This window comes from Aulostomus chinensis, chromosome 14, assembly GCF_037954235.1.
Source record: "Aulostomus chinensis isolate RoL2024-O1b breed Wild chromosome 14, RoL_Achi_v1.0, whole genome shotgun sequence".
In the NCBI taxonomy this organism is placed as follows: Eukaryota; Metazoa; Chordata; class Actinopteri; order Syngnathiformes; family Aulostomidae; genus Aulostomus; species Aulostomus chinensis.
This window is the reverse complement of record NC_141333.1, coordinates 10,307,134-10,322,836: the sequence shown is the minus strand read 5'-3', so window position 1 is coordinate 10,322,836 and position 15,703 is coordinate 10,307,134. Positions and strand designations below refer to the sequence as shown.

The window sequence follows — 15,703 nt, the reverse complement described above, 5'->3', positions numbered from 1 at the left end:
GTGGATGTGCAGCCAAATTCTTGTAAACAATGCTGGATGCAGTTTATTGGAGTGAAACGACGTTAAGTTGATGGGTAGTAGCTCTGGTGGACGTTCTCACAGTCTGCACGCCAACTGTACGCTCCCTCAAAACTTGTGACGTCTGAGGCGTTGTGCTGTGTGATAGAACAACTCATTAGAGTGTCCTTTTACTACCACCAGTCCGAGGCACACCTGTGCAATAATCCTGCTAAATTTTGTTAAATCCTGTCAGGTGGATGGATTTTCGTGGGAAAGGTGAATTGCATCATTGTGAACACAATTTGTAAAAAAAAAACAAAAAACGAAATCTTTTGTGTGCTTATGAGGTTTTTACTTGAACTCGTGAAAAATCTGTATTTGTATATATTTTTTGTAGTACGACAAAGTATAAAGAACAACAACTTATTATTAGTCCTCATTCTTCTATTTACCCTTTTATCCAGGATGAGAGTTGTGAACAGGATCTTCAGCCACTCCACTCCACTCCACTCCACTCCACTCCATCCATCCATCCATTGTCTTCCGCTTATTCCTACATTAAGGGTCGCGGGGGGGGGGGGGGGCCTGGAGTCTATCCCAGCGTCAACGGGCGAGAGGCGGGGTTCACCCTGGACAGGTCACCAGTCCATCACAGGGCCAACAAAGACAGACAAACCACCATTCACACTCACAGTCACACCTACGGTCAATTAAGAGTATCAATCAGCCTCGTCCCCAATTGCATGTCTTTGGATGGTGGGAGGAAGCTGGAGTACCAGAGAGAACCCACACAGGCACAGGGAGAACATGGAGACTCCTGGGACTCAAACCAGGAACCTTCTTGCTGTCAGGCGACAGTGCTGACCACTGCACCACCGTGCAGCCCCAGGATCTTCTGATAAGAAGAAAAAAACAATCAGGAAATCTCTTTTAACGCCACATGATGAAGAAAAGCCCCCCTGCTGAACCGTTTCCTCTGCTTCTTCATTTTGATATCCTACACCATCTGCTCTGCCTCACTATAAATATCATTACACAATCAGGAGGCTTTAGAGGCCAAGAATACATACATACATATAAGTGTGTGTGTGTTTATATATACACATATATATATATATATATATATATATATATATATATATATATATATATATATATATATATATATAGTGTTCTTATCAGCATACCCTTCCAGCATGTGAAGCATGATTTAATGATGGTTTATCTGATAGAATATGTGAACTACTGAGATCGTCACATATTTTAACACATGTAAATTAGATGTGAACTAGGCAACATGGCCATGAGACTGTATTAGATGAGAACTGTTGGTGAATTTCTTTTTAAAATGGATATAAAGAAGATTTGATCTCTTGAATTCTTGTTGTTTTTCCTTGTATATATTAATCTAAAACCCTGTGAGCCTTCGGCCCTCCCAGGAGGATTCAAGCCTGCTATAATCAGTACCTAAGCACCTCTGTGGTGGATGGATGATCCCCTGTAAGAACCAAAACAGCCAACAGGTATTTACACTCATCTCACAGAAAAATAATTCTCTAGATAAGGTCGACTTACTCTCAACGATTGAGTCCATAACAAACGGACAGAGAAAACATGTCTTCGTAGGTTATCTCGCTCTTGCGCGTCGCAGCTGGTATTTCCAGTTCATGCTGTGTGTCGACCACATCATGTGAGGCCTCTTCACCCAGATTGGGGCTATGATTTTATTGCGGTCTTGATTAGGCACATGTGACTAGCTGCAACCCCTAGTTGGCAATGAGTGAGCTGTTGGCAGAGAGCGGAGGTAACTGGAATGAGATTTTGGGAGGTGAGAGTCGCTCACCAAGAGTTTGATTCTTCTTGAATAAAGTTGGCCCGAACTCACCTCATTTCACACATTTATAACTGTTGTGTTTGCATAGAAGAGAAACATTTTCATTATACTGGCGGTCTCCACTACCTCACAGAAGAAAAATGCTAATCCCGTTTTACTTCCCATGGAAAAAAACAGCCAAGTTGACTTGGTGAGAAAGGGAAAATATTGGGGTCTTTTAAATGCAAAAATAGCTAGAGATGGTTGGGATGGAATTTTTTTTTAATACAATTTTCCTCACATGAAAAGCAGAGCTCATCAAAACTCAGTCATGATATCCTCAAGAATAGGTTGGACCTGGTCTTTCTCTCTGACTGTTTTTTCCAGGGGATGGGGAGCAGCGCAAGAGAAATGGTTGTGATTTGCATTGTGATGGATGCCAACATAAATTGGGTAGTGATTTTCTCTTGCTCTCTCTCTTTCTCTCTCTCTCTCTCTCTCTCTCTCTCTCGTTTGAGGCTCTTGCATGCAGACCTATTATACATTTACCACATCAAAGAACCATCCTAATTTCTATCATACACACTTCTGAGTGGGGGAGCCAGAGAAAAGAGGGAGAACTAAATTAAAATAACCTTTTAAAACATAAAATGGGGGGTTTGGGGTGGGGGTACATTTAGAGGGGCTGTGATAATATAGTGCTCTTGTGTGGTCCTTGCCCTCGCTCTCTCTCTCTCTCTCTCTCTCTCTCTCACACACACACACACACACTCCCCCTTACTGTTCCTCCTTCTCCTACGTTCTCTCTTCCCTCTTTTGTGGCTCTAAGCCTATGAGCTGGCGTGGGCCCTTCCTTACTACACACCCAGTGGGGCTTTAAAAAGGCAGGGCCGGAGGTCTTAGCAGGCACACACACTTTCTCTCCCTTTGCCTTTTTTGTTAGAGGCGTTTGCCTCTGAAAAAAAAACAAAAAAAAAACAACAACAATAACAACAGAAAAAAAGTCTGTGTCAACCTCCTCAGGTCGTTTGGATTAGAGATGCAGGCGCTGCAGCGTAGGGCCCCTAATCTCCTGCTCATCCTTCTGGGCCCCATCCTGCTGGCTGTAGATTGGGCTGCGATGGAGAGCCAAGGTGAGGAGTCAGATGAGTTTCTACTGCTGCCTGTGGATTGGATATTAGTAGCACTGTGTGGGGTTACCTCATCCTGGAAAAAAGGTGTGTGTATGTGTGTGTGTGTGTGCGTGAGAGAGAGAGAGAGAGAGAGAGAGAGAGAGGGAGAGAGGGTGGGTGAAGAACATGAAGATGTTTCTTCAGATATACAAAAATGTGCATGAGTATATTTTTCCTGTTTATGGAAAATATTGGATGAACTGTCTTTTTGTCTTTCCATTGTTTTGTGACCACTGTGTGTGTGTGTGTGTGTGTGTGTGTGTGTGTGTGTGTGTGTGTGTGTGTGTGTGTGTGTGCGTGTGTGTGTGTGTGTGTGTGTGTGTTTGTCAGATGGAATGTTCCCTACTGTGAGCCTCTTAGTGGGCATGAATGGACAGAAATCCAGTGTGTCTTCTTGGCTGTTTTTATCATTTTGACACCTCTTGAGAAACCCATTTTCTTGTCTAACCTAAGGCTAGTATAATTCAAAGTGTCAGAGAACGGCAGTGTGGGATGCAAGCAGTTCAAGTATTTATTATTCAAGATTCACCACACTGAGCTTTCTACATCCTACCTTCTTCCCTGTACCTGTGAAATCTCAGATATCCGTTCATATCGATCCACAATCCCCAAACACTTAACTTCTTCTCATTTCCATGGAACAGATCTATATGAACGTGAAAAAGAACCATCTTATTGGGATGCACAGGCAAGGGCAACACTGAATGCTGCATTGAAACTCCGCCCTCGGGAGCACCGGGCCAAAAACATCATCCTGTTCCTCGGTGATGGTAAGGACATCTTTTCTTTGTTGAATCTATTCTATCAAACAACTAATTCTCTCTTGGTTTCTGGTTGAATTTTGAATTGAAAGAATTCCTACTTTCAGCTTTACTGGCAAACAAACTAACCTCAGTGTGCAGGACAATGCTCAAGTGTGCGTCATGAAGTTCTTGTTGTGTTCTGAATGGGGAAGGGGACTGTGGTTTGGAAAGGTACTGTGCGTGTCTATTAGTGCACGCAGATATTTTAAGCTCGAAGAACTGATGGATTTACTCTTTGCTTTAAACACTCTCACCAGGAAAATTGCAGGCTTGGTCATTTGTTCAAACATTTCAAATTGACTGTGTTTACCCTGACGTGTCAAGGAAACTGGTCAGAGTAATAATCACTATCCTCTCTAGGCAAGGCAAGGCAAGGCAAGTTTATTTGAATAGCACATTTCAGCAACAGGGCAATTCAAAGTGCTTTACATAAAACAAACATAAAAAGACGTTCAACATTATTAGAGAAAGTAAAGACAGAGAAAGACATTCAACACAATTAGAAGAGTTACATTGCAGCTAAAGTAAAGTTAGCTGAGTAGAAAGTCGGACAGAATGGCTGTCTTGTAAAGGGGGATATTTAACAATATTATAAATCTGAATAATGACATTTGGATTTTACCATTTCAAAGGGGACTAGGACTCCACCAGGGAAGATTTGCGTCATGCACTGTTAAAATAAATTAAACATTTGAGATTAGCTCCCGTGTCTTCAAGGCGTCCCCTCCTCAGAATGATTTCACATCTATCTCGTTCAGTTCACCTTAATCGAGCCCCCCCCCCCCCCCCCCCCGTGTGGTTCATTTGGGCAGGACACAACAATCACTCGTAGGTGCAGGCCAAAACAAACAGACCCTTGAGAGGAAGTGGTCTTGGTCGGCTCACAAGCAATCTCTGGAATGGTTCGTTTGAGGTGAGATTGTGATCTGACCGTGGTCCAACCCTGCTACCGGTGAACTCAGCAAGTCAGAGCCCAGATACCATAGTTCTGTGTGACGCACCTGAAGTCCATTCATTCCCCATGGAAACAGCCAGGACCGCCAACATGCCCCCCCCCCCCCCCCCGACATATGTCTATGTCGCTCGATGACGATGAGAGAGCTATTATTAGAAGTTGATTGACTAACAAAGAGTAATGCGAAAGAAGATACTCATATTTGATTTTTACAAAGAAATTCATCACATTGTCGGGTTTTAAATGTTGTGCCGTACTGTATTCACACAAAGAAAAGACAAAGCTAGGGACTCGTATTTAGCAGCTTCCCTCATAAGTCGCTGGAGACCAACACAGTGGATACGAGAGTTTGAATTTTCATGCTCTGGGATGATGACTTCAACTCTGGAAAGTACATTTAAGTCCCTGCGTGGCAATTAAGGTGGCAATCCCAATTAGTGCAGGAATGGCTGTCACTCAGAATGCAGCCTCTCTCAGCATTGCAGGAGTCAGCAACTGCACTGTCTGCTATTATTGCCAGATGGGCAAAGTTTCCATCTGAATTGGTTTGGAATGGATTTTTGTCATATTACTTGTCACAAGTACATTATAGAGTATTTACAGCTGGTGAGGCATGAGACTAATTTTTGTAAGGGGAGCCGTTTAAAGAAACACAGACTGTTTTTCCTGGTAACTACTGGAATCTATGTTTTAAATCAAAGCTTCTTCTCGGATTTCTGGGTGGTCGAAGCGGAGTTTTCTCTCTGCGTCTCACCAGTAATTTCTTGCCCAGATTCTGTTCTCAGTTTTATGACTGTGATGTTAAAGGCAGAGTTAAGTGCATCACACAGGGTGCAAACCAACAGTACACCCTAAAACTGGATGAAACAGGTTTCGTTAATTGTTTAAAAAGAACAAAATAAAAAGGAAAAAGTGATCAAAAAGACATTTATGTTTAATGATATATCCAGGAAACAGTGGGAACTCTGTCAGTTGATATGTTAGATATTTACTGTGGTTTGAATACCTGCCAGGAAGAGTCAGTTTTGGGTCTGTTTGATGACTTCCTAGAAAACCACGGCCCTAAATGCCCCATCCATTTGCGGATTCAGCTGATGTTGATGGCCTTGACATGCAACGACTTTGTTTACTCAGAGGATTACTAGATCCAAGGTTTTACCTCAGTCAGGCTGCAAAAGCCTGAGCTTTTCAAACAAACATTTTAATACGTTGTATGGATTTTTGAAATGCTCACAAACCGGTCAGAGAACAGTACTGAACATACTGTGGGGGGATCTGCTCAAAAGAATGCAGCAGTGGATTTGTATTTCCACTGCACTTTACTAAACGTTTTGAAGTATTGCGTTTGCAATGTTTGATGGAAAAAGAAAAAAAAAAATTCCAAAAATTGACCACGCATTTGCAAGGTTTTTTTAAGCTTCTTTTTTCTTCAGAAAAGACAAAATGGCTTTACGGGGAGATGAAAATATCTTTGAAGAACATATTTTGATCTAACTGATCAGCTGTTTCCACTCCAAGAGAGGAAGAGGACGCTATTAGCATGAAACATATCCAATACTAGCTGATGTACATGACTGATGACACTTTCTCAGTTTTTCTCTCAAAGTCGTCCGAGGCAATTGGTTTTGTTTCTCTCTTCTTCTACTTTTTTTCAAACCACAACTTTTGTTACCATTACAGTTCACATTACTACTTTTACTGTTTACCACAGTAAAAGCTATAGGGTGTAATATACCCTATAGCATCAGCCTCTAAGGAGACACTATGTGTGGCTAGCCTTGTTTTTTGCTTCAAATCAGTATTTGCTCAATGCAGATTTTTGCATTTGCATTGAGTTTGCATCATATTTAGATGAAAACACTGCAAAAAAAAAAAAAAAAAGAAATCAAAATAAACAAAACAGGGCAGAACCTTTCAGTAATCTGTCAATCATTCTCTACCCAGGAATGGGCGTGTCCACAGTGTCAGCGGCTCGAATTCTGCAAGGTCAGCTGGATGGCAGGTCAGGTGAGGAGACGATCTTGGCGATGGACACATTCCCGTACGTGGCACTCTCTAAGGTGACAACAAAATCCGGTTGACTCTCTGTGATTTAAAATACTGTAAATTAAAACACTAACTTTACCATTTAAGTATTTATGATTTGATGCATTTTTTTCTTTCTTTTTTCTTTGCAGTGACTGCCTTAACATTTTTGTTTTCGATAGTCTGGAATGGACTGAATTATTGGCAAATGATGAATACTGATGAACGTTTTCAACATTTGCCAATCATATTGCTTGCACAACATTATTGCAGTGATGACTTATGGGAGATTTTAACTGTCTTCTCAGAAAATTTGATTTGTAGTATTTTATTCAAAACAAACCGTAAATAAAACGTTTCAAAAGAAAGGAAGATTGACACGCACTCTCGCATACACACCACCGAGACTGAGGAGCAGATTCCAAGGACAAGCTCTTGTCAACTGTTACTGCTGTTAGATGTGCATGAGTGTGTGCGTGTGTGCGTTTGTAGATTTTGGGTTCTGTTACTGGTCGGGTGTTAATTATTTAGGTGTGACGATAAAGTTAAGATAGGCTACACAACAAATGTAGTAACGTGTGGGTCAGTGGCTCAGCGTGTGTGTGTGTGTGTGTGTGTCCATTTTTCGCACACTTGTACTCTGAACATGCTGCATCTTGCCTCAGACTGCCCCACTCTGACTTAAGCCCCAAAACTTTTCTGTGAGTAGAGTTGCAAGGGATTTATCTAGAATCAACAGTCAACTGTAAATGCTGACATTTTGGTTGTAGAAGTGAAAACAGACTGAAAAGTGCAGTGTGTAGAACTGAGCCTGGATATACACACTGAATATGATTCCTATGTATTATTAATCAATTTCTGCTTGAACTGCACTCACAGCTATGTGTATTCTACGAATGTTAAAACAAACAATTGTTGCTTTGAGATACGCCATTTCTTCCTCCTCTGTTTTGCCAACAGCACAACTAATGATGAGAACCAATCAGGAGTCACATTACTTGGGTGGCAGAGTAGCAGTTCAAACTCAGTTCTAATTGGTCCATTACTTTCCAATATGATCCTCCAGGCCACCATAGGTTGTGCTACACACTTGAAAGAGCAGGGATGTTTTGAGGGATTGCAATGAACTAGATATCACTAGATTCTACGCACTGATCCATTTTTGTAACCTCTACATGTCAGATATTTTCTAGTAGGAACAGAGCTGCATTTGGAGTGATGAAAATATTTATTAGGTATCTGATTGCGACAGTCAAACGCAGAAACCTGCCTTTGTTCCCACTTTCCATTACCTGACACTTTTTGAGGTCTTTAGAGTTGCTACTTTGAATATCTCCAGTATCTTTGCCCTTGTTCTGTGTGACATACGTGCACAGTCAGTAGCTGGAGTGCTGCCAGACGATTTTACCATCCTAACCCAACTCTTATCCTGTCTTATAAAATATTGTATTCTTCCTGCACAGACCTATAGTGTGGACAAGCAAGTAGCAGACAGTGCCAGCACAGCTACAGCCTACCACTGTGGGGTGAAAGCCAATGCCAAAACTGTCGGACTCAGCGCCAACGCAGTGGCCTACGAGTGTAACACCACCTTTGGTAACGAAGTCTACTCAGTGCTACGGCGTGCCAAAGCACAAGGTAAAGACAAGAACACATGTGATGCGTAGGGTTGAGTTCAGCTGGTTCAAATAATAACATTCTTATCTCAAACATAAAGGGTAAAACAATCATCTGATAAGCTAGTTCAATGTTCAAATTATATCTAATTATAAGATCATTCCACATTACCCAGAATTCCCCTGTGCACTGTTCCAAACTTTTCAGGATTGTTTTCTTCTCTTGAGCAGTATGTTGTCAAGAAGTTCTCGCACTCTGTGATTTTTCATTCTGAATTCATGTCACGGCATCAAATTCCTTCTCGCTGTCGATTAATTGTCTTGGTTGTGATTGGATTGTCTCTTTGAATTGAACTTTCTTTTTTGACCTCCTCTGGGCTCTGTTGTTGCTCAGACACCTGCGGTCAAATCTACGTGTCGTGTCATAACTCTTCTGCTGCAGCCATCACCTCAACTGGTGTTGTTGGCCTTTAACCTCCAGTTCTAATATTAATGATTCTGTCGGTATTTGTATAAAATAATCTTGCAAAAGAATTTTCAAAATGCAAAAGTGGGTAGTCAATATTATCTTTATTATTGAATGAATTCTGTTAAATAACAGTAAATCCCAACTGCAAAAAATTGTAACTGACTGATACTTCAGTCTCTGTTGTGAAAAGTCTCAGCAATATCATTTGACATTTACGGAATAAACACGATATATGGACACATTTTGGAGTAAAGTCTTGAAGCGTTTCTAAATAAAAAGAGTACTACTGTGTATGGTCAACTGAACCGTGTGTTGTCTGCCCTGTCCAGGTAAATCAGTTGGTATCGTGACCACGACTCGTGTCCAGCATGCCTCCCCAGCTGCTGCCTATGCCCACTCAGTCAGTCGCAGCTGGTACAGTGATGCTGATCTTCCTTCTAGCGCCCGTCAGCAAGGCTGTGTGGATATCGCCACCCAACTGGTCACAAATGTTGACATTGATGTATGTGCCAACACCTCTTACCTATTCTTTATATTATACTGCCGCCTGAGTTATCTGATTGAAAACTACTGCTACTTTTTCATGTTTAATAGTTGTATGGTCTTTAATGGTTATTTAATCAAGTCTTTAGGGCAATGTAGAAGTATTTCCCTATAAACTATATTGCCCTGAGGTAATAGAGGAGTTTTATGAGAATATGGCTCATTTTATTTGTTACTTGCAAAAGGTGCACAAGGACTTTGATCTGGTTTAATGGTTTTAAGACACTGCGGGAAAGTAGTGTAATACATAAGTGCACTATTTGGTGAGACTTTCAATGTGGCTCACTCGGGGCTATCAGGGTATCAGGAAAGTATGCATATACAGTGGCATTTCCGGATACAACAAATCAGTGTCAGATAAATAAATGTGTCATGCACCATTTTCATGAATTCATCCTGAATAAATTGGTAATCCACAGATCAAGCTACCAATTTGGTATGCAAATGTTTGATTCTTCTTCGATTCAAATTGCAGTAAATTATGCAAGTTTTACTAACTGCCTTGAACGTAACGTCTGCAGCATGATTTGCTCTGGCCTGCAACCTCAACATTCATTCAATTTGGGACCCTCCTACTGCACTCAATGCCACTAGAAGCGTACGGCCCCCGCCCTTGACAAGATAACCACCCCTACCCCGCCCTGCAGTTATCTATCACCTATTGCTAATTGGCTAGCACACACTCACTGCTGGCTAGCATAAGCTAACCGCCAGCCAGTCTATGGAAAATGATGGCTAAACCAACTAAACACTGATTAGCACAAGCTAAACAATGGCTATGACAAACTAATCGCAGGTTCACAGCAGCTAAATGTTGGCCAGCCCATGCTAAACGGTCGCTTGGACAAGCTCGTACTCTCCTACCCCCCTGCCAAGCTACATCCTGACAAAATAATTCTTTTTTGTTTGTTTTTTCAGGAAAGTGAAACAGACTCTACCTTTAAGTCTGACAATATTCTTAGTCATTCAGGTCATGCTTATCAAGGAAGGTGAATTTATAAGTTGCTGGACATGGTAGTACCTGAAGACATTTTGCTTCCCATTCTAGGGGCTCCTCCAGTTCTTATTGACAGAAGGTGGTTCTTGTTTATTCAGCCTTCATGTTGTTGTTGTCGGGTTCATTGGTTCATTGGCGCTCTTGACTGTGATCACAACACATCTAACAATCCGGGGCCACGTGACTTAAAGTACTCCAACAAAGGTCTTTCACTCTTGACCTTATTTGACTTATGTTAATCTAACGGCTGTCATTACAACAACTAATCAACCGAGTGGTACAAATCACCTCGATAACAGCCCTACTGAGGCTAATCTACACCCTGCTAGAGATGAAGGCCCTTCGATGTGAAGAATCGCATCATAAAACCAAATCCAGTTGCCCTTGATTCAACTATATTACATTAATAAAAAGAACACCACCAAATACACTCATCCAGACAAGGATACACATGTGAAGTAATGTGCATACATGCCTAGTAAAGCGGAAACCCCACAGAACCTGCATGACTGGTGCAGAACATCCTCTCTATGTAATGACTTCACTCTCTGCTGTCTCTTTAAGGTAATTTTGGGAGGTGGGAGAATGTATATGACACCAAAAGGCACTCCGGATCCTGAGTACCTCACTTCCAATTCTCGCAAAGGGGACCGCAAAGACCAGAGGAACCTTATTGACGTGTGGCTGAAGGCTAAACCAGTACGATTACATAGTCTTATTTTTTCCATGTCATGTGATGTAGGGATCCCAAATAAGTGCAAGATATTAGTACTAGACCAGAGGTTTAAGATATACCTCTTTTTTGTCGTATATTGCCTCGTATTTTACTAAATATTACCGCCAGATTGGGAGTACTGTAAACATCTATTTTTATTGCAGGCTATATGTTATATGAATTGTTTTTTTTTTCATATTTTGTATGTCTTTTTTAATCGCTTACACATAATTGGACCTAAGGACTCCAAATCAGTACCAGACCTATTCCTACAAAAATGGAAAAACAGGAAAGATATCTTTTTTCTTTTTTTTGCGTTTCAGAAAAAGAAATCCCACTATGTTTGGCACAGGAAGGAGTTTGATGAGATAAATGTTAAAACTACTGACCGGCTCATGGGTGAGTAATCAGACACACACTGTCATCAAACTCCCTAAAAATACAACAGGCAAAAGAAAAACTCTACATAGTAATGCATGTGCCTCAAACACACACAGACACACACACACACACACACACACACACACACACACACCCAGGCTGTTTGCGCCGCGGTGTCTCACAGATAAAACTGACTGATATATGTCCTCTTATCTAAGTTGCAAAACCTTCTCAAGGGCTCATAAGCAAAAGATTCCAGTGAGGTCAGCTTTCATCTTTACAGCCATGTGAAGTCATCATCATGGCGCTCTTTAAATTCACACTAACGGCTTTATCACACGTACCAGAAATAATAACCTGAGGGTATGCTTCATTCTAACACTGATATCCTGCTTGCCCCATCATATTTGAGGGGGCCATTAGGAATGTTCAAATCTGACAGGAGCTTTAACTTTCTCTTTTTGTGTGGTTCCAGGTCTGTTTGAGCCAAAGGACATGAGGTTTGAGGTTTTCCGTAATGAAACACGTGACCCGTCCATCGTGGAGATGACGGAGAAGGCCGTTCAAATCCTCAGCAAAAATCCCAAAGGATACTTCCTGTTTGTGGAAGATGAGTACTTATTCCTTTTTGTTCTCCATGGTGAAATGTCCTCCAGGATGTTATTATCATCACCATCATAATGGTCATGGAAAACCATAAAATAGATATAAATGTAAAAAAAACAAACATGGTTGTTTATTGATTACATAACAACAACAATGGAAAACAGGGACTGATCTTATAGCTCTTCTGTTTTCTGCTATCACGAGGGAGAATTGATCATGGCCACCACGATGGAATCGCCAAACTAGCGCTGACAGAAGCTGTGATGTTTGACCGAGCGGTGCAACGCGCTGCACAACTAACCAGGGAGTCGGACACACTGACTGTTGTCACTGCTGACCACTCTCACGTCTTCACCTTCGGTGGTAACACACCTCGAGGAAACCCAATATTTGGTACGATCCACAACGCAAACCTTGATTCTTTCCACATTGAAATTGAAAATAAAAATAATAATGAAATTGTAACTAAAGATTTTATCATGTAAAACCAAAGATGGCAATGAATATGAACTGTTGTTCCAAATCTTACAGGTGCACTTATTTTTCAGAATACCCAGTATGACCAGTTAATTGTTATCATTCAGGTTTGGCACCAAAGAAAGCAGATGATAGAATGCCTTTCACCAGCATCCTGTATGCCAACGGTCCTGGTTACGTCCATATAAATGGAACACGGGGGAACATCACACTGGTGGATTACTGTGAGTACACTCTAATATCTTTCAGATGCAACACTCAACTGACAGACAGCGTGATGTGGTTGTAGCTGACTCATGCTTTGGTTTTTCTCTGGAAAGAAAAGATAAAGTATAATTTCATGGCATTTACTTTGCCATGCTCTGTACTGCCTCATTGTGTACATGTAACTGTATTTAAAAAAAGCTATTTCTGTTTCTTTGTGGAACACTGGACAAGCGATGATCCAGTTCCTCCTCCTGCTCCTGTTCTGCACCATTTGCTTTAGTCATTGCATGAGTGTGTACACTTAAAGGTAGAAAGAACACTTTCCAAAAATGACTTACCCCCTTTTTTTGTCTGTGTGAATAGACGCCTCACGTTATATTTTTGAAACCGGTAGTTGGGACTCGGAAAAGCACACTCAACCCATCTGGCACCTTAAATAAACATGTCATAAAGTGTAGTTATTCATTTCTACAACTTTTTATATCTGTCTGGAGAAAGGTGTGGTATCCTTTTTGTCAATGAGTCTTTTCAACAACATTTAAATGCCATGCTTATTTTTGCTATTGAATATATTACATCTTAACTTTAGTCAAGCGGTGAATAATACCATTTTATCAAAATAACTCAAATGATTTTATGGACTTGTGTTGGTTTAAATATATTTATTTTCATAAATTCCAGAGGATTTACTTGTGCTTAAATTTGTAAGTGATTTAATCTCAAAGAGTTGGTGACATAAAAAAGATTTCTCTGTTATAGTCGCCGAGTGAGGCAGTTATTTGTCACTGTGGTAAAGGACGAGGTTCCATTTTCGACTTGATGTGGTTTGGGCAGTTTGTGCTGTGAGCGATATTTAGACTGTCTCAGTAAATCTTTGTCTTGCTTTCAGGTGATATAAATATAGCACATTACATTCTCACCTCATTTTGTTCCAGATGACGAGGAGTACATGCAGCAGGCCGCTGTCCCTCTTGATGCCGAGACACACGGTGGGGAGGATGTCGCTATTTACGCTAAAGGCCCAATGGCTCACCTGTTCCATGGGGTGAAAGAGCAGAACTACGTGGCTCATGTTATGGCCTACGCTGCCTGTTTGGAGCCCTACACAGACTGCCCTCCTCACCCCCACGCTCACACCTCCAGTGGGAGGATGAATACACCGTTGAGCCTCACATTTGGGCTACTAGGCCTCCTCTGGTTGTTCAGATGACACCTTCCCCTTATATGCACACACACACACACACACACACACACGCACGCACGCACGCACGCACACACACACACACACACACACCATATATGCACAATTAAATACATACTGTAAATTGAATGCATACAGCACTTAATGCACTAAACATCCATACAGTACATGAACATAATCTTGCTGTATTCACACAGATTGCAGGGATAAACCTAACAGACAGACATCTCTTTTGCAAACTAGCATTCAGGAATTGCAAGCCAGCTAACGTGCAAATATGCAAGCAATTTACATAAAAGCTGTTCTTTAACATTCAGTCACATGCAACAAAGACTACTAACTTGTACAAGCGATCTCATTTACATTTTTGTTACATTTTTGTCCCTCTACCCTATAGTCTCTGCTAGCAGCCTCCTCTTAGACCTGTCAAACATTTGCAAGGAGCTGCACTGTATTACTTACATATTATCCTGAAGCTTTACCTTGAATAACTTGAAAGGAGGAAGCAGGCTGAGGGTTTACTGTTCAGCGTGTAGTCACACAGCTGTTGATCTTACATGTAGGTTGCTGTTTGGATCAAATATGACTGAAGCGAGAGCTATGACGCCATTACAAGCAGCCACACCAACAGACCTTACAAGGACTTGTAATAATGCTGTAGCTCTCTCTCTCTCTCTCTCTCTCTCTCTCTCTTTTTCAGGGCAACATGTTGCTTTTCAAGATGTTTGAAATTTGTATCTTGACCTCATTAGTACCAAATATAAATTGTTTGTCACATTTTTTCTGCCTGTTGTATCTATTTGGAATACCAGAATGTATTTTAAAGGCAAAATGTATTTTTGTAAGGTGTTTTTTTTTTGGAGAACTTACTGATATAAAGATTAAAAAAAGAATATATATAAGCGGTGGATTTGTTGTTCGCATAATTTGCAGATGCTGTACCTTATTTATGAGTCTGATTAGGAGTCTCATTCACTTTTAAAAAAAAAAAAAGAAGGGAATAATAAACATCCATCCATTTTCTACCTCTTATCCTGTTAAGGGTTGCGATGGACTGGAGCCTATCCCAGCAGCCTTCGGGCGAGAGGTGGGGTTCACCCTGGACAGGTCACCAGTCCATCACAGGGCCAACACATAGAGACAGACAACCATTCACACTCACAGCCACACCTACAGTCAATTTAGAGTATCAATCAGCCTCGTCCCCTCTTGATGTCTTTGGACTGTGGGAGGAAGCTGGAGTACCACAGAGAACCCACACAGGAACAGGGAGAACATGGAGACTCCACACAGAAAGATCCTGTGCCCGAGCCGAGGCTTGAACCCAGAACCTTCTCGCTGTGAGGCGACAGTGCTGACCACTGCACCACCGTGCCGCCTGAAAATAAACTTTTGATCTCCAGTTAAAGAATCTAGCACATTAAAATCAGTTGGAGACATTACAAAAATATCTATGAAATAAATATACTGCAACATTAACGTTTCTTAAGACTTTTGGGTAGAATCATCAAAAAAAAGAGAAATGACAAAAAAAAAAAATATTTTCACATTTCTCTAAATAATTTTGTCATCAATTCATCAATTACAAGTGCCAACTTTCATTACTAATGTCAATCTTTAACCTGAAATTTAGAAAAAATTACCAAGTATAAAAAAGACGGAAAATCTCACCGTCGTCTAATTGCTACATTCATTGTGTTGAATCTGTCTCATGCTTATTGTG

At 41.0% G+C, this 15,703-nt stretch overlaps 1 protein-coding gene across 1 annotated transcript; it reads left to right on the top strand.

The window, feature by feature from the left end:
• The first annotated feature begins 1,210 nt into the window (after positions 1 to 1,210).
• LOC147249699 (alkaline phosphatase-like) lies at positions 1,211 to 14,824 on the top strand. The gene is made up of 12 exons (XM_086223403.1): positions 1,211 to 1,523; positions 2,837 to 2,946; positions 3,630 to 3,755; positions 6,688 to 6,803; positions 8,232 to 8,406; positions 9,183 to 9,355; positions 10,958 to 11,092; positions 11,432 to 11,507; positions 11,965 to 12,099; positions 12,297 to 12,488; positions 12,680 to 12,796; positions 13,715 to 14,824. Exons 2-12 carry the CDS (start codon positions 2,853 to 2,855, stop codon positions 13,987 to 13,989), a joined length of 1,614 nt encoding a protein of 537 aa, XP_086079529.1. The 5' UTR covers positions 1,211 to 1,523; positions 2,837 to 2,852; the 3' UTR covers positions 13,990 to 14,824.
• The last annotated feature ends 879 nt before the right edge of the window (positions 14,825 to 15,703 follow it).